General features: G+C 39.7%; 1 protein-coding gene across 11 annotated transcripts in view; it reads left to right on the top strand.

The window, feature by feature from the left end:
* DMD (dystrophin) overlaps positions 1-19,585 on the top strand; it is a 2,122,534-nt gene that overhangs the window by 398,114 nt on the left and 1,704,835 nt on the right. For all 11 annotated transcript variants that reach the window (XM_075132091.1, XM_048863664.2, XM_048863629.2 and 8 more), the window contains exon 2: positions 18,191-18,252. In XM_075132091.1, coding sequence (XP_074988192.1) covers positions 18,191-18,252 — 62 coding nt within the window. The remainder of the gene's footprint in view (positions 1-18,190; positions 18,253-19,585) is intronic.

The following is a 19,585-nucleotide window of genomic DNA, read 5'->3' as shown; positions in this document are numbered from 1 at the left end:
TGTTTCAAGCTATTTACCTGGTACTAAAGTTAGGCTTACTGACCTGTGATTGTCAGGCTTGACTCTGGAGACATTTTTTTAAAGGTGTTACATTAGCTATCCTCTAATCATCTGGTAGAGGCTGATTTAAGTGATAGATTACTTACCACACTTAGTAGTTCTTCAATTTCATATTTGAGTTCCTTCAGAACTCTTGGAATAGTATCTGGTCCAGGTGACTTATTTTTGTTTAGTTTATCTATTTGTTTCAAAACGTCCTGTACTGACACCTCCGTTTGGGATAGTTCTTCAGATTTGTCACCTAAACCCTTTAACCACTTTTTACTCTGCTAGTTAGCCATAGTGGCTTTTTTTTTTTCTTTTTTTTGCTTCTCTTATTTTTTTTATTTTTTGGGCCGGGGGGCCGGGGGAGGGAAAGGGGGCTATACATATAGTTTGAGCCTCCATGATGGCATTTTTTAAAAGTTTCCATGTAGCTTGCTGGCATTTCACTCTTTTGACTTTTTGTTTTAATTTCCATTTAATTAGACTCCTCATTTTTGTGTAGTTCCCATTTTTGAAGTTAAATGCTACTGTGGTGGGATTCTTTGGTATTCTCCCCCCCCCCCCCCAAGGATATTAAATGTAGTTACATTCTGTTTGCTATTACTGAGGAGTTCAGCTATATTAATTTATCATGTGAAGCACAGGATCTAACCTAAGAATAAATCAAGAATTACCTCTCCCGTTGTGGGTTCCAGGACTAGTCATTAATGGTGTCTAGAAATTCTTTCTGAATACTGTATCTTACTCGTTAAACCTCCATTTCTTTCTCTTCAAAAGAAAGGAAGAGAATTGGAAAAACATAGCTTAAACATACTGTTTACATATATTTAACTTGGCTACTTTCAAAATAATGTACAAGACCAGAGCTCCTAGAAAGAAAGATCTAGAAAACAGAGCAATTAGATTTTAATTTACTTGGTTTGTTTAGTCTAAGCAGAGAACCATTCTTTGGGGCTAAATTTTATAAAGAGTGATTAATATAAATGGAGTCTAATGAGGCTCAGTGTAATTGGAGTCTGGAATCAGTCACCTTTTATCAGGGTTGTTATAATGTCATCATGTATGTGTGCTGTAAGAGCGTGTGTGTGTAATACACAATTACAGCCATACACTCCACTCATTAATAACACAACTTCTGCAGATATGTGTCTCAGTTGTAGCTCATACTAATTAGCTGAGAGACTAATTGGTTCATATGAAATAAAAAGTAGATGGTAGTCAGTCAAGCAGATTAAAATTGCCTGTTCTCTAATTGGTTTATACAGGGGCACGAGAAATAAAGTAATTTGGAAACTTACTGACTGGTAGTGTTAGCCACAGACTTCCACCCAGTAATTATTTGTAAAAACTTTTGTCCATATACAATAAAACATTTTCAGTTGCACTGAGAAATGTTGTGAAGATTCTTTCTCTTACCTTTCTTGCCTGACCTCTGCCTATGTGCTTAAAATGTAGGTTGTGGGCTTTAAAGGCTGAGTAAAAAGTCTTTGCTTGCCTCTTACTTTTCTAAGTACCAGAGCCCTAAAAGAACTGAGATGTATTACAAGTGTTGTATATAGTAGCTCAGTGTACTTTGTATCCCAAGGTGGTGTTGCTGGAAGTAGTGCAGTAATCTCACTGTTACATGGAACTTGTAACATGAACTCTGAGTTACATGCTACATGTGCTTCCATCGTCTTCTTTGGCCACCCATTACCTATTTTAACTCTTGCTGCTTTGTGCAGCTCCATTTTCTACAGGTGGGCACAGTATGAATCTATAACTCATGGGCTTTGACACTTATTTCCCCTGCATGTTGCACATTCTTTTTAATGGGATCATGAATATATCTTATTACTCCTGTTCTCTGGTTCTTTATCGCATGTTCTTTGTGTGTTTTTGAAATCTGTATTCAAGATGACAACCCCATCCGGTGAGTCATCCAGCTAAGACCACTCACCTTTTCCTGTCCATTTTCTGAACAAAAGAAGAGAATTGTAGAATTTCCCCTCAAAAGCTATCAATACAAACATTATAGGGGATTTAGTCTAATTACATAACCTTGCATTTTTATGATTCTCTGCTTTCTTATATATTGCAAAGCACCGACACAATCTGCCTCTCTAAGCTCATTGAGAGTCTGGCTGTTAGTCACCTGAAAAGTGATCTGCCATCAGCAAAAAAAGGTCACACTGATACTGCTCCTGTAACACAGTGTTCATTTTCATACTGTGTATAGCAATTTTCACTGATTCAAATCCTCCGAAGCTAAAACAGTTTAAACCAATTGTTTTTTTTTTAAATTGCTTTTGAAATTGCTGAAATACGAAGTTTCCCACAATGGATATAGTCCCATAACTTTTCACACTGCTTTGATTGGAACATTTTGAATGAGCAGGTTGTTGATTCAAAACAAGTTTGGTAATAATAAAGGTGTTGATAGAAGATACTGTAATCTTGAGCTCATTTCAACAACTCCCAGATCATTGGTACAATGGAGTGTCAGACACAATGGAATGTTATCAATGTACAGCAATGTTATATAACATACAGTACTGTCACTGTTGGATCTCATGAGGAAATTAGTTGATTGGGGTTTTCACATAGCTAGCTATTTATCTATCACCTGCATCACCATGTAGACTGTCACATCAGTTAAGGATAGGCTGCAACCTTTAAATCTGTCCTGAATGAAGAAATGCAGTTTTACACTGCCCCTTATAGACAGACCAGAGAATGAAGTGTGGCTCCAATCACAGTTCCTTCCCTGTCCCGCTCCGCCCTGCTCAGCCCACTCTCCATCATGTGTCCATCCGGCTACTCTGGCAAGTTAATCAGGAATCTGAAGCAGTGTTCCTCCCTCCCCCATGAGAAGACAGTTTAAAGAATGGGAACATTTTCCCTCAGTGTCCCCTTTTTTGTTAGAAAATTGATACATTTAAAATCTTGATGCCCACTCTACTTCCGACCCTCTTTTGTACCTGCTTGCTTACAGTGGTGATTAGCCACTACCTTCCTTCCTGAAATCAGATTCACAATCTGAGGGAGCTGAGCAGAGGAATAACAGGGGCCTCCTTTCTCCTTGTTCCCCCAGCACAGCCAAATAAGATGTGACAAAGTAGTCTCCGTGTGTTTGGAGTGCTTAAGAGTGCTTAGACATGGGGGTAAAGAGGTTTATGCCCGGTGCAGCCTACGCACAACTGTTCTTCATGCCTTCACAGTTTTAAAGGTCTCTGAATCTGACACCAGCAGGGCTAGACTCCATGAAATGGCAGGAGAGTTGGCCCCTGCATTTTGGATAGAATATATGCTGCATCCTTTCCCACGGTATAATTGGCTGAACTCTAAGGCAGTCCTTATGATAAAGACTGTTTTCTATCAGCTTCACACACATGACGTATCCAGCAAAAGTAAGTTCTCCATCACAAATAATTGGCTGACATCCAATTATATGCTGCAGTATTCATCAGAAAAATAAATTTATCAAGTTAGTTTGATGAAAATTATTAAACTGCAAACTTTGCAGTGTAATTATACATGGTTACAACTATCAGTGTTCATAAGTAGAAAATTAAAGAGTTAGTACACTTTTTAACGTGCCCCATGCCTTAGATTTTGGAATAATCTACATGTGAATCATTTTTTTAAATAATAATAAATTGGAGTTTATAAAGTCAGAAGGCATCATCTAGTCTCATCTCCTGGACAACACAGGCCATAGAACTTCCCTGAATTAATTCCTGATTGAACTAGAGCATGTCTTTTAGAAAAAGCATCCAATCTTAATTTTAAAATTGCCAGTGATGGAGAATTCACCATACCCCTTGGTAAATTGTTCTCTTGGTTAATTACCCTCATACCTTATAGATTTCACACTCAAGAAATATATTTTCTAGAAGGATCAGGAAAAAATGTTAGAAATATCAAATCTCAGTAGTGTTATTTTAAAAATAATTCAAAATAATCAACAGATTTAGTTATTACCTCTAAGTAAACACCATCTATTCTCATAGAACAAGCGGTATAAATTTGGGAAGGATATGTTATGTCAATCATTCCTAACAAAGAGGCTTACTCCTTGATCTCAAGGCAAATCTCAATATCATCATACTTGTGGACCCCCTGTGGTGCCTCCCTACTCATGTAAATAGGAAAGATCACTAAAATTTACATTAAATATCAATTAATCAGAATTTAAAAAAATCTCAAGGTGAGTCTTCCAGATAACTTGCTTGACAAAATGAGGCTACCATAATCAATAACTTCATGAATTTTCTTTCACTGTTGACTAAATTTTGTAACCTTTTCCATATTATGTAGGGTCAATTCTCAATATGATTCTAAATCTCTGGGGAAGTGTCCTTTAGATGCTGTAGAATAGGCTTCATTTGTACACACATCTTTTGTTGTGCTGTAGTTAATGTATGTTAGACCATCTTTATCAGTATCCTTTCAGAGACAGGCAGTGCAACCGCTGATAACATGATTTCATCAGTGTCAACTTGACTCCTTGGTGAACAGAGAAGTAGATAGTATGGTTCATTCATTAGATATTCTGGAAGCAACTATACCGGAACAGCTGGTAGTGACAAGCCTTGCAATTTATGTTAAGCTTTTGCCGTTACAGTTTTCGCTGTACATGATACAGAATGGAGTGAAAGAAGGTTTTATAACTTCATGATCAGATAAGAGGTATCATTTACGGTGTTCAGAAAATAGAATTATTAAATTTAATAAATATAAATTTGTCAAAGTATTACTAAGCAAGTCTTAGTAGGCCCCTGTAACCCATGACTGCTTGGTGTGATGCTCTGTCCACCTCTAATGGCACCTAGACCATCTAGAGATTCATAAATCTGCCACAGCCTTAGCTAAGAGGCATGTGGCTTCTAGCTTAAGCAGTAGCAGCTCATGCATTTAGTTCTAAAGGTCCAGGTTCAATCCTGTCTGCCAACAACCGGGGTCTGTCAGTGTTACATGACTATATGCATATGATGACAAAACATAGGTGTTAGAGGGACACTGCCAATGTGATGGGTAAACTGGCAGTTAGATACCCAAATATCTGCATGCATACATAAGCAAACATGCTTGTACTGGAAGATAGAGACTGCAGCTTTAATAACAATTTAACCAAATGGCTACCCAGAATCAAACTCTGTCCCAATCCTCAATGTGTGAAATTCACTCCTGTGCAAAGGGCTAGCACAAGTCTTGCTTAAATGCTGAGGACGTCAAACTTGTGGACATATCCTTTGAGTCCCTTGCAGCTGGGCTCCTTGGCTTCCTGACCTGACAATCAGCCAGCCAGCCTTTTTTTTTTCCCTATGTGGAAAATCTGACCTATGAGCATCTTCAGATCTGTATTTGCTCAATTTGCAACCTTCTGCTTCCCACAGCGCCTAATCCATTGGCACAGTTTAGCTGCTTCACTTCCCAAATTGTTCATTTTTAGGTGAGAGAAGATTTAGCCATCTGGTTGCCTGGAACAGCAAACATGATCTCCTTGGAGGAGACAATCTGCCTTACCAAAGTATGATTAATATTTGATGATAATGTTTTACATGTTTGCAGTTTCATGCTTCCAGGAAATTCTAATCTGTTTCCTTGATGAAGTTTCTTCTTCCATTGGAAGCACACATTGGTTTCTTATAGAGAGGCAACTATGAGTTCTGGTCTGCTGGCACTGACTTACTTATGGAAATGAGCAATGAACTATTTGGTTATACAGAGAAGTTACATGGACTTTGCAAGCAAATTTCTGCATAAGTAAACACAAAATCTAAGTCATGTTTTGGATCCAGAGAACTAACTTTCCCTTTAATTTGTCCAATTTAATTATTCCTCTTTTTAAAAAAGTTCTCGGTATATTCAAGCATATTTTAAGTAAGCTGTGTTTATGAAAGGAATGATTAATGACCAAGCTGGCAAACATTGTTTTTTGTTTTCATTTATAAAATGAAATTGAATTATTCGTTTAAATTTGAAAGCACTTTAGATAACATTTATATAAAACGAAGATGTACTTAAATGAAACCAGAGCTAAATATGTACTGGTATACTAGCTTTCAATAAATACAGAAAATTGGAAGTTACTATGAGAGCAACAGCATTTGTTAAAATTTTGAAAGTAGACATAGAAAGAATGTTGTTTTTTCATTAAAAACAAAACTAAACTAAAGGAATTGTCAAGTTCTTCTATTGCAGTTATTGTAAATAACAACTTGTCTACACAGGACAGATAATCCAGGTTAAGATAGGGTGTGAATCTTAAATGAAGTTATTCCTGATTAACTCCCTTTGTAAGAGTTAATCAGAAATAGCTATTCTGGAATAATTTACCATGTAGATAAACCCTAAGTAATGAAATACTCATTTTTTTCTCTTTCTGATTACTTGTTTCAAATGTTACTGTTAGAGATGGATCCAATATCATAGGGAGAAAAACACCCCTTACATTTGGAAAGATTTAGAACTGGAACCTAGCTCTGGATTTTAATTTTGCAGCTATTCCATCTATTTGTTATGGTACTGAGTCATATATTGTTAGCAGTTATTACCCTTGAATATTTGATGACTTAGAAGATTGTCTGAAGTAATTAGTGAAAACAGAATCCTTGTCACTGTACAAATGCTGTTTCAAAGAAAAGGAAACATCATATAATTTAGGTCTAGTCTACACATACCACTTCGCTGGTTAAAATAAAGTTGACATTTGAAATCAATTTTAGTTGAACCAGTGTATCTCTATTTGGACAGAAATTTAAAACCGGCAATTTAAATTTAGGCTGTGTTGGGAAGTTTATAGGCACGAGCTAAATCAATACCACCAAATCAAAAATGATAGAAGTGTATCATGCTGGGGTTTGGCCTGGTTTAAATAAATCTGTTTTCAAACAAGTTTAAGTTAAACCAAAGTGACTTCAGAATAATGTTATGTCCTTAGAGAGAAGACATATTTATACTCAGCTATGTAGCATGTTTTACCTCTTGTAGAAAACCCTGATATAATATTACTAACAGTAGATGGTGTAATCAGTGTAACATCAGAGATTGTTGCTCCAGTTACAGATAAGTCCTTTTTATGACTCTAGTTACAATTGTATACAAAGGATACTTATCTATCTACCCTCTTTCTCTAAACAACATGAATTAGGTTAGGTTAGAGCAAAAACCTATTAGGTTGTATAAACTGTGGGAAAGACTTAACAGAATTAAAATATAGGGGAAGTCAGCAAGGATTTTTTCCATAAGATACAATGTCCACTTTGGCCTGTAGGGGGTTAATAGTTCCTTGACCCACCTGGTGTCCAAGGTAAGTCACTCTGTTTAGGCCTATCTTACACTTCTTAGCCTTAACAGTTAGTCCTGCCTCCCTTATGCACTCAAAGACTTGTTTTAGATGTTCCAGGTGTTCTGCCCAGGAATCTGAAAATATGGCCACATCATCAAGGTAGGCGACTGCATATTCTCTTAATCCCGCTAGGAGACCATGTACAAGTCTTTGGAATGTGGCGGGTGCATTCCACAGCCCGAAAGGGAGCACATTAAATTCATACAGCCTGACATATGTGGTGAAGGCTGACCTTTCCTTGGCAGATTCATCTAGCGGTACCTGCCAGTACCCCTTGGTTAAGTCCAAGAAAGAGATGAACTGGGCCCGTCCCAGTTTCTCTAATAGTTCATCTGTGTGTGGCATTGGATAGTTGTCTGGGCGAGTTACAGCATTTAGCTTACGGTAGTCCACACAAGAATGTATCTCCCCATTTGGTTTGGGAACTAGAACCACTGGAGATGCCCATGCACTTTCAGAGGGGCGGATTACACCCATCTGTAACATATCCTGGATCTCCCGTTCTATAGCAGTTTTAGCTTGAGGAGACAACCGGTAAGGTTGGACTCTAATTGGGTGAGCATTACCTGTGTCAATGGAGTGGTATGCCCATTCAGTCAGTCCTGGGGTGGCTGAGAACGTTGGCGCGTAGCTAGTGCACAGCTCCTGGATCTGCTGTCGCTGCATACGCCCAAGGGTCATGGAGAGGTTCACCTCTTCCACACCACCAGCACTTTTCCCTTCTAGTAGACACTTTCAAGCCACTCAGCGTCATCTCCTCCCTGGGCTGTAAACTGACAAACCTTTAATTCTCTGGAATAAAAGGGATTTAGAGAATTAATATGGTACACCTTAGGCTTTTGGCTGGAGGTGGGGAATGCTATGCGATAATTAACAGCTCCCAGGTGCTCCTGGACTGTGAATGGCCCTTCCCATGACACTTCCATTTTATGGGCCTGGAGCGCCTTTAAGACCATGACCTGGTCCCCTACTTTGAAGGAACGCTCTCTGGCATGTTTATCATACCAGGCTTTTTGTTCTTTTTGAGCATCCTGTAGGTTTTGTTTAGCAAGGGCTAAAGAGGTTCGGAGAGTGTTTTGTCAGTTGGTTACAAAGACCAGAATGTTAGTTCCTGGAGAAGGTGTAAACCCCTCCCATTGCTGCTTCACCAACTGCAATGGCCCCTTAACCTCACAGCCATAAACAAGTTAAAATGGTGAAAACCCTAAACTGGGATGTGGTGCAGTTCTGTAGGCAAAGAGCAACTGCTGGAACAACTAGGTCCCAATCATTGGAGTGCTCATTTACGAATTTACGTATCATGGCCCCCAAAGTCCCATTAAATTTCTCCACCAGGCCATTTGTTTGATGATGGTAAGGGGTGGCAACCAAGTGATTCACCCCATGAGCTTCCCAAAGGCTTTCCATAGTTCTTGCCAGGAAATTAGTCCCTGCATCTGTGAGGATGTCGGAGGGCCAACCTACTCTGGCAAAAATGTCTGCTAGTGCCTGGCACACACTTTTAGCCCTGGTGTTGCTTAGAGCTACTGCTTCCGGCCATCGGGTGGCAAAATCCATGAAAGTCAGTATGTACTGCTTTCCTCTGGGTGTCTTTTTTGGAAAAGGATCCAGAATATCCACAGCTACTTGCTGAAATGGAACTTCAATGATGGGGAGTGGCTGGAAAAGGGCTTTGACCTGGTCTTGGGGTTCTCCCACTCTTTGGCATACCTCACAAGACCGGACATAGGTAGAAACATCCTTGCCCATTCCTTCTAGTGGAATGACCTCCCCAAACGGTCTTTGGTCCTGTTCACCCCAGCATGGCCACTAGGGTGATCGTGGGCCAAGCTCAAGAGCTTTACCCGGTACTTAGTTGGAACTACCAACTGTCTCTGAGGATGCCAGTCTTCCTGGTGTCCACCAGAAAGAGTTTCCTTGTATAAAAGTCCTCTTTCTACAACAAACCTGGATCAATTAGAAGAGCTTAGAGGCAGTGGGTTGCTCCGTGCGCCGTCCAAGCTCTCTGGAGGCTTTCATTTGCTCCCTGTTCGGTCTGGAACTGTTCCCTTGATGCTGGAGACATCAGTTCCTCATTGGATTGTGGATCTGGGCTTGGTCCCTCTGGAAGCGATGTAGGGGATGGGGCTGTTTCCATTGACTGTGAACTGCTCTCCGCTGGTGCACTATGTTGGGGTTCAGGCTCTGGCTGAGCCTCTTGTGTAGGGTTATTGGCTGCTGCCAGTTCTGGTTCTGGGGCTGGCTCTGTCTGGGTCTCTGGGACTGGATCCACTACTGCTGTTGCAGACGTTGGCCTGGGGTCTGGGTCCATCACCCCTGACCGGGTCCTGGTAGAAGTTTCTGGAACAGAGCTAGGAGTGACGGCTTGCTTAGCCTGGCTGCGGGTGACCATTCCCACCCTTTTGGCTAGCTTCACATGATTAGCCAAGTCTCCCCCCAACAGCATGGGGATGGGATAATCATCATAAACTGCAAAAGTCCACGTTCCTGACCAGCCCTTGTACTGGACAGGCAACTTGGCTGTAGGCAAATTGAAAGAGTTGGACTTGAAGGATTGAATTGTCACTTGGATCTCTGGGTCGATTAAATTGGGGTCCACTAAGGAAGCATGAATAGCCGACACTTGTGCTCCGGTGTCCCTCCACACGGTGACCTTCTTCCCGCCCACACTCACAGTTTCCCTCTGCTCTGAGGGTATCTGGGAGGTATCTGGGCCTGCGGACCTCTGGTGTGATTCCGGTGCAATGAACTGTAATCTGTTGGGGTTCTTGGGGTAGTTGGCCTTCACATGCCCCGGCTCATTACATTTAAAACATCGTCTCAGCTGACAGGTCACTGGGGTGCGGTGGGTTGCTGGAGAATGGTGTGGCAGGACAATAAGGTGTCTGGAGTATTTCTTGGTGTGTAGTTGGGGCCTTGGGCTGCCCCCGGTAGTAGGGTGTGATCTGAGGGTGTCCCTTCTGGTATCCGCTCCAACTGCAACCAGGGTTGTTCCTCTCTCCTCCCTCCACCCGTTTTGTTCCGGCTTGCCCCGCCTCTCTGGTGGTCTGGGATTGCTCGTATCGATCAGCATAAGAAGCAAGACTTTCTGCTGAGTCCATTTCCTTATCCCATAAACACTGTTTTATTTCCTCCTTGGACATATTCAGGAATTGCTCCTGAGCTATCAAATCACACATTCCGTCAAAGCTAGTGACACCCCTTCCTTGGAACCATTTATCTAACAGATCCTTCATCTGTTTAGAAAAGCCACATTACTTAGTCCAGGCCCTCTCTTAAGGGTTCGAAATTTTACTCTGTATATTTCAGATGTAATATGAAATTGGTTTAAAACCAAATCCTTGAACTTATTATAGTCAGAAGCCTCATCAATAGGCATCTTATTGAATATGTCCAGAGCTCTTCCAGTTAATTTTGTGACCAATGTGGTCATCTTGTGAGCTTCAGGAATTTTATGGAGAGTGCACAGTCTCTCAAAGGTGAGAAAATATTCAGCAATATCACTGGATTCATCATACTGTGGACATAGTCACTCCTATTTGTGGATTGTTGGGGAAGGATTGTTAGGGTTATCCAGTAGATTCCGCTCAGTCCTTACCTTCTCCAACTCCAGTTCATGCTTCCTCTCTTTTTCCCTCTCCTCCATTTCTTTTTCCCTTGCCTCCATTTCTTTTTCCTTTGCTTCCATATCTCTCCTGTGAGCAGCCTCTTGGTGTTTTTCCGCCTCTTTCACTACCTCCATAGCGCTCCTGTGGGCAGCGTCTTGGTTTTTTCTGATTCTCTTGCTGCCTCCAGTTCTCTCCTATGGGCAGCCTCTTTGGCTGTTTCTGCCTTGGGCTCTGTCATGTTTGCCTCTCTGTTTTTAACTAACTTTACACCCGAGAGTTAGAAATAAAACAAACAAACAAAAAACTTGGCTTGTAAAATTTTTCTGTGCTGTAATATGATACCTATATTCTCTTATAGTGATTGTCAGCCTCCAGAAAAATCCTTAAAAAAAAACCTAACACCTTTGTCTCTAGGCAAATAGACAGAAAACCCCTCTAGTTGCTATTAGGTAAAAACAACTTCAGGTCTGTGAAGACTTGTGAATTTCCCTGCAGGAGGTTAACTACCCTGCATTTAGGTAGAGAAAACTCCAGCTCGCAAAAGACAATTCCCTTTTGTCTCTGCTCTGGCCCCCAAGCAGAGACAAAAAAAACCTCTAACTGCTTTCAGCTTAAAATCTGCTTTCCAGCAGCCCAAAGGAAAAAAAATTCCTTTTAAAAAATCTGTTTTTCTGGTTCAAAAAATCTCAAATTGATCTCAAAATGATTTCAAGTTAATTCTACTGCTCTGCCACCATTTCAAGGTTCCTTCCCCACTCTGAACTCTAGGGTACAGATGTGGGGACCTGCATGAAAAACCCCCTTAGCTTATTTTTACCAACTTAGGTTAAAACTTCCCCAAGGTACAAACTATTTTATCTTTTGCCCTTGGACTTTATTGCTGCCACCACCAAGCGTCTAACAAATATATAACAGGGAAAGAGCCCGCTTGGAAATGTCTTTCCCCCCAAAATCCTCCCAAACCCTACACCCCCTTTTCTGGGAAAGGCTTGATAAAAATCCTCACCAATTTGCATAGGTGAACGCAGACTCAAACCCTTGGATATTAAGAACAACGAAAAAATAATCAGGTTCTTAAAAGAAGAATTTTAATAAAAGAAAAAAGTAAAAGAATCACCACTGTAAAATCAGGATGGTAAATACCTTACAGGGTAATCAGATTCAAAACATAGAGAATCCCTCTAGGCAAAACCTTAAGTTACAAAAAGACACAGAAACAGGAATATACATTCCATTCAGCACAACTTATTTTATCAGCCATTTAAACAAAACAGAATCTATCGCATATCTAGCTAGATTACTTACTTAGTTCTAAGACTCCATTCCTTTTCTGTTCCTGGCAAAAAAACACACAGACAGAGAGAATCTTTGTTTCTTCCCCCCTCCAGCTTTGAAAGTATAAAGGTAGATCCAGTTTTATTAAAGGATAATCATATAATGTTTTCTAGTCCTGAGGAAACTATGAAGAACTTTCATTGAGGTAATAGATTGCAAATGTGAAATATTCCATTAAGCAGCTATGAAAACTGTCTGCTAACAACTCATCATTAGTAGTAGCATCCTCAGTCCTATTGAGGGCTGATTGCATGATCCGAAGCATTCTTTGTTGTACCACTTGTGCCTCTATTAGCATTGTCACCTGATTAACTTTTAGAACTGTCCCTTTCCCATATGATTAGCTCTATTAGTACTGTATTTCAGTTTTTTTTCTAGTCACAATTTCACATGAACACTGCCCTGGAAAAATACTTCTTTCAAATCTAATGCTCAATTTAGCAAACTCAAGAGGTTTGGAGACACAGTCTGTATTTTGCTGATCATCTGAATCATAACCTATACACAATAACTTATGCGTGGAAGGGCTAAAAGGAGAAAAAAAATTAAAGTAAAAGCAAGATCAGTACCCCTGCTGAAGTGAAAAAACAGATTGACACAGCCAGAAGAGTACCGAGAAGTCACCTACTACAGGACAGGCCCAACAAAGAAAATAACAAAACGCCACTAGCTGTCACCTTAAGCCCCCAGCTAAAACCTCTCCAGCACATCATCAAAGATTTGCAACCTATCCTGAAGGATGATCCCACACTCTCACAGATCTTGGGAGACATGTCAGTCCTCGCTTACAGACAACCCCCCAGCCTGAAGCAAATACTCTCCAGCAACCACACACCACACAACAAAAACACTAACCCAGGAACCTATCCTTGCAACAAAGCCCGATGCCAACTCTGTCCACATATTTATTCAAGGGACACCATCATAGGACCTAATCACATTAGCTACACCATCAGGGGCTCATTCTCTTGCACATCTACTAATGTGATATATGCCATCATGTGCCAGCAATGCCCCTCTGCCATGTACATTGGCCAAACTGGACAGTCTCTACACAAAAGAATAAATGGACACAAATCTGACATCAGGAATCATAACATTCAAAAACCAGTAGGAGAACACTTCAACCTCTCTGGCACCCAGTAAAAGACTGAAGGGTGACAATTTTGCAACAGAAAAGCTTCAAAAACAGACTCCAACGAGAAACTGCTGAGCTTGAATTAATATGCAAACTAGATACCATTAACTTGTGTTTGAATAGAGACTGGGAGTGGCTGGGTCATTACACATAATGAATCTATTTCCCGATGTTAAGTATCCTCACATCTTCTTGTCAGCTGTCTAAATGGGCCATCTTGATTATCACAACTAAAGTTTTTTTTTCTCCTGCTGATAATAGCTCATCTTAATTAATTAGCCTCTTATCGTTTGTATGGCAACTTCCACCTTATTTGTGTGTATATATCTATATATCTTCTTACTATATGTTCCATTCTATACATCTGATGAAGTGGGCTATAGCCCGCAAAAGCTTATGCTCTAATACATTTGTTAGTCTCTAAGGTGCCACAAGTACTCCTGTTCTTTTTGAGAAATTTGGTACATTTCCAGTGTTTCATTTTTAGATTCACCTAAATAGTGAAACTGAGATCCACAGGAATTCTGATTGACAGCTTTAAAGAGAAGTGTGTAATAGACACAGTATATTACCCTGGGACAGCAGAAATTATATACCTGACCACTTGATTATTTCTGTTGCCTCACAGTAAAAACAGCTGCAATTGCATTCATCTGGCTGTCACTAAAGTATCTATTATAAACATAGAAATTCAGAAGTGGCAGGTTGGTGTTTTTGGCACATTTCTACTATATCCAGACAAATGTCATTTAGTTTCCATATCTGGTATTCAGTCCAACAATCTAGGTAAGAAAAAAAAAGTGTGTGTGTATGTGTATTTCACTACTTTCTATAGGGAAACTGAATGTGCCATGTATTAACACAAAATTGATTCTTTGTAGGGAGGCTGCCACAAACAAATTGTTGTGGTATAAACTTGTCAGAGCAAGCATCTGAAAATAATAGAAATGAAAAGAAAGTATACTTGAATGATCGTTATATAAAGATAACGGTGGAAGAGAGTTGTGTACGGAAATGTGCAAAGCATAGCATCACTTGGACTGTGAAAGAGCCAAATTCAGATGGTTGGATTTAACTCCCATATTACTCAGGAGACCCTGATCTTTACTAGCTCAGTGGGCATTAATTAATCTGTGATTAGCAGTTCAATGTCTTGCATGTAAATGTGTGGACAAGTAACAGTTTCTGAATATGCTATACAGTCGCCCAGCGTGGGAAAGAAATTAAGCTTGGGCACTAAATATTGTAGCTGTGCCTCCCTTCTTGCCCTCTACACAATCACATATACTCTCTATACAAAATCATCCTCTGTTTTAATAACATGCTTAAAGCTGCACATTGGGATGGTATTAAGAGGCATTTAAACATAAGCCACTATATGTTTAGTGTTAATTTACTTTCACGTTGTATGTGAAGATGCTGTGGGAGTTTGTGATACAACATCAAATCAAATCTATGCCAGACACCCATCTCTGCACCTCCTTTGTATTCCAGCAAAGAGCAACATCTCCTACATATCCAAGAGCCTGGGAGAGAGCAGCACTTGTATGGGAAGCCACTGACTAACATTCAACCCAGCAAAAGGGAGGTAGTGGTGACGGGCAAAGGAAAGCATTGTGAACAACCTCACAATCACCCACTACCAAAGGCACATGTCCTGTAATAGTCAAGGTGGTCTGCAGACTGTGTGTCCTCTGGACCCTTCATTGCTGCCAGATGCACAAATAGCTAAAGTTGCTAAAAATGTCACTTTCAACCAACAGCTGACTAGGAAAGAAGCAAATGCCAGTGCTTGAGATATTTAATACTAGAAAAGACAAAACTCTAGAAAATGTACTCTTGGGAACAATCCTGCATTGGCAGGAGAATAGATTGTTTGATGTAATATGTTCTCCAGCTTTAATTTTTATAAAATGGGTCCAAGTACAGTGTATTGTGTTTCAAAAGGAGATGAACACAATCAGTGGGGTTTTTTTTGGTCTTGAAAAATGGTGTTGATTACAGTAGCTTGTCCCCAAACCTCAACTTTACCAGATACTCAAATAAATAGTCTGTGTTTTGGCCTTTTTTAAGCGACTTTGGCAAATTTCCAGTAGCAACAACTCATAAGGGCTGTTTTTTTCCAGGCAAAATAGTAAACTGTTACCCTGTTTTAAATTCATGAATACTTGTGAACTATCAGTTCTCCGAGCTGAAAACCTTCAAAGGGAAAATTGGTGGTTTTGTAACCACCTCTATTATAGCAATAATATTTTTGAATAGCAAGCAGAAAGTAGACAAGGAATTATTGTAAAAATTGAATTATATCCCAAAACCTTGACATCGAGGAATTGTGTAGACTATAACTCTCTCTATGGAAGCTCTATACTTTGTATTTTAAAATACATATTTAATTTTTAAAAGATACTGGGAATTGAAGTCGGACTATTTATGCTTAAAAATAATAGAAAGTATTCTTCCAGCCATTACTTCAGTGAAAGCAGGTCATCCTGGAACTTAAAATGGTGTGATTTTGTGCTCATGAATAGTTGACATTTGTGGAAGTGAAGTACAGATTGATATTCTACATTTGTAATGCACTGTATATGGTATAATAAGCCATACATTGTGATGAAAATGCTGCCATAAAAATAATGATAATTTATTCTGTAGAATAGTCTCATACAAAGTATAATAAAAAGGTAAATATGAAGTGAAGTTGCTTGCTTAAAATAAATTCCCATTGTGTTATTTACTCAATAGATACATAAAACTTCATGGATAATGTCAATTGACTCCTAATGTCTTCACAATCTATTTTAAATCTCTCATTTTACTCATAATGTCTACATGCAGCATATTTTTTTACTTTCTGACAGGTTTTGTAATAAAATAGTTTTATCTTTCATATTCATATTTCCTCAGTATACTTTATTGTTATAGGTAAAAAACATGCCTGTGAAAAGACACATTTGGTGGTAGTTATTCAAGCAACGTTTCTGAGAACAAAAGATGTAATTATATCATAAAGCGTTGCCTTGTCTTGTCTCAGAGAAAGGAAAAAGAATTGAAATACATTATTAATGCCATGAATTCCTCATGTAGTTCATCTGTAACTGCCTTTCAGAGTCAACTGAATCCATTAAAATCATTAATTTGTGAGCATTTCAGATGAGAATTAATATTATTTTTTTATTTTTAAAATGGGGTGAACTTGACTGCTCACAAGAAGGGGAGAGAGGTGGCACAGGCTCTAGCTTCATTTAATACAGGCACCATGCCATGCTCCCCACAAAACCCCTGCCTCTGCACTTCAGTTCTGATTTAAAACAATCCTGCTATTCTAGGAAAGAGATCCCTGTGTGTTATTGCTTACAGAATTGTCTCTAATACTCATCAGACACTCAGTTGAAGCCACTAATTTGTTTCTTATGTGACTACCTAACCTAGGGCAAAATGCTACTCTTATATGCTGCTTTCCTGATGTTTGTCCATTTGCAGTCATCATCATTACAGACCTCAAGTTTGTGGACAGAGTACTATGTTGGAGTCTAGGGTTGAGATACTAGCCCCCACTCCAGCTCTTTTATGCAACGTAAAAGGGCTGGAGTGACAGGCTGGAGTAGTCTACAGGGGCCTTAAAAGCCCTGGCTCTGGCTGGGGAAGGATTCCCCTGGCACAAGCCCTGTAAACACAGCTGGAAGGCTGCCTTCCATGAACTCCCATGCCCTGAGGTATGTAGCCTGATGGGGAAGGGTTACGGTTAGGAGAGGTTATACTTGGGAGAAGGGCTGTAGGCTTTGCAGGAAATACTGTAGTCCATTCAGGCAGCCCAGGGAGGCTGCCATAACTTAGACAGCTCTAGCCTCCAGAGCAGTCCAGGATCTCCCCCTTCCCTGCAGGCTAGAAATTCTATGCTGTGCTTCCTAGGGACACAACCCGGACTCTCACTGATGATCCCTATACAGATATGTGAGCAGAGGTTCTCTCCTAATTCGGTGCTAATGAGAGGAAACATACTAGTTATGGATGCACTGTGTCAGCCAATACTTTTCTGTAACTGGGAGAAGTGGGAAACCTTTGATGGAAGGCAAGTTCAAGAGGCACAAATGTTTCCTCCTCTGGCGTGTAGGGGTAGCTCTAAAAACAAATCCCTTCCTTGTTTTTTCTTTGCTCTCACTGATGTGGCATGCGCTATGTATGTTTAGAAAGTGCCTCTTGCAGTCAGTCAAACAGCCATGATTTTCTGGATCATGAAGGTCCAGAATACCAGGCAGAGTATGAGTAGGCATATTTAATAGTTTTTAAAAGAGAGAGATTTGTTGTCCTATAATTCAGGTACTGAAATAATATCTCAACCCTTGCTTAGATGGGCTGTATTTATTTTCTCTCATGTAACTTTCACTCTATTTGGCTATCTAAAGTATTTTTGGTTAGTGAGGATCACTTTGGACTCATCGACTCTGCGCCGCAACGTGGACTACCGAGGTTTAAATTGCAGAGCGCACCAAAGCACTGTACTCTAGATGCCCCCTGTGAACACTGCTAGCAAAAACTAAAAGTTGCCTAGTTCATGTTAGTTTGCACTGCAGCGCAGTGTAGACAAGGCCTTTATTTAATAATACACATCAAATATTATATACAATTTTTTAATTGGAAACAGCCATTCATAGTAATATTAGGGACTTTTTTCCTCTGGTCAAAAGGTATATGATATTGATATTAATACATTATTTTATGTTTCTTTTACAGATGAAAGGGAAGATGTTCAAAAGAAAACATTCACAAAATGGGTAAATGCACAGTTTGCTAAGGTAAGGGAATTTCCTGTTTTCCTTTATAAATCAAAGCCTGTTATGTACATATACTGTCAGATTTTCAAAAGAGCTTACTTCCCACAATTGGGACCAAATTTGCAAGAGAGTTCAGCTGGGGATTGAGCACTTTTGAAAAGATAGTTCTTTTATTTAGTTGCCTAAATTGGAGCTGAGTTCTTCTGAAAATATGGCTCTTAATATTGAAACCTTGCTCTACAATCCCTCTTGGTTTTTCAGTTTTATCACTGAAAGGATTTGGGAAAGTTGGAAGAACACAGTTATCCCTATTCCTCCAATTCTCTCCTTCTGAAAAATCAAATCAAATCTTAAAGACCTGAAGTTTATTATGTATGTTTGAATAAATTTCAGTTCAGGCTTCTTTCACAATACTGTTACCTCCTTGGACCTGACTGATTAGCCAATATTCAGCATCTTTTGAGTTGTTTCTATTAGGTGCAGAAATTGATAATATGAGTCAGGTATGTCTTTATTGCAGTCCAGTTTGTTTATAAAGAATGTACACAAAGTCCCATTTCCCTGAACAAAGTAGGAATCAAACAATAAGAGACAGTTTCTTTGTTTACCATTCCAAGCCTCTTTCCAGCTAGCACTTAGCCCAAAGCAATTTCTATATTAGTTTTTTCTCAGGGTCTCACTTAAAGTGCTTCTCTGGGGCTTCATTGCTGCCTTCTCTGTGTGCGTCTTTGTGTTTCCGTTTTTCTTTCTCACACACACAGCTGCATCAAACAATAACCAAGCCCCCCCCCCAGCATTTTCATTCAGACCCCTTTCAGATCACATGGATGAAATCCTATTTCAGCCTTGCATGTGGATTGTGTTTTGGGGTGTAGCTCCTATTGTTTCAGCTATCTAGTACATAAAGGCGCTTACTTGCATTTTACCTTTATCTTGAATGAAGAGCAGCTGTTACACCCACTAGCTTTAGTGAGGTTTTACCCAACCGCCCAATATATAATGATATAATCAGTTACAAAACACAGTGTAATAGTTCTAACAATAGATGAGCTAGAAGCAAACCACATGATTCAAATGCTCTAGAACGTTGCGAGAGAAAGTCTTCATAATATGAACACAGATCTGCATATAAATGTCATAGCTACCCCCTCTCTCCAGCACGGAGCAAACTAAAAGATCACCCTGAGAAAGTGTCAGAAATCTGGGATCTCTGTTTTGTGACTCAGCCCCATCTGTACTTCCAGCTCTACTCATCTGCATAATGTGGGGGTTACTCTGTTGGAAATTATGTTAATTCAGTAATGCTAATGTGGTATGTTGTGATAACATGCTTTATAATGTAAGCAGAGTCGGA

The sequence above is a fragment of the Caretta caretta genome, chromosome 1 (genome assembly GCF_965140235.1).
Source record: "Caretta caretta isolate rCarCar2 chromosome 1, rCarCar1.hap1, whole genome shotgun sequence".
Taxonomy (NCBI): domain Eukaryota; kingdom Metazoa; phylum Chordata; order Testudines; family Cheloniidae; genus Caretta; species Caretta caretta.
This window is presented reverse-complemented; position numbering and strand designations above follow the sequence as displayed.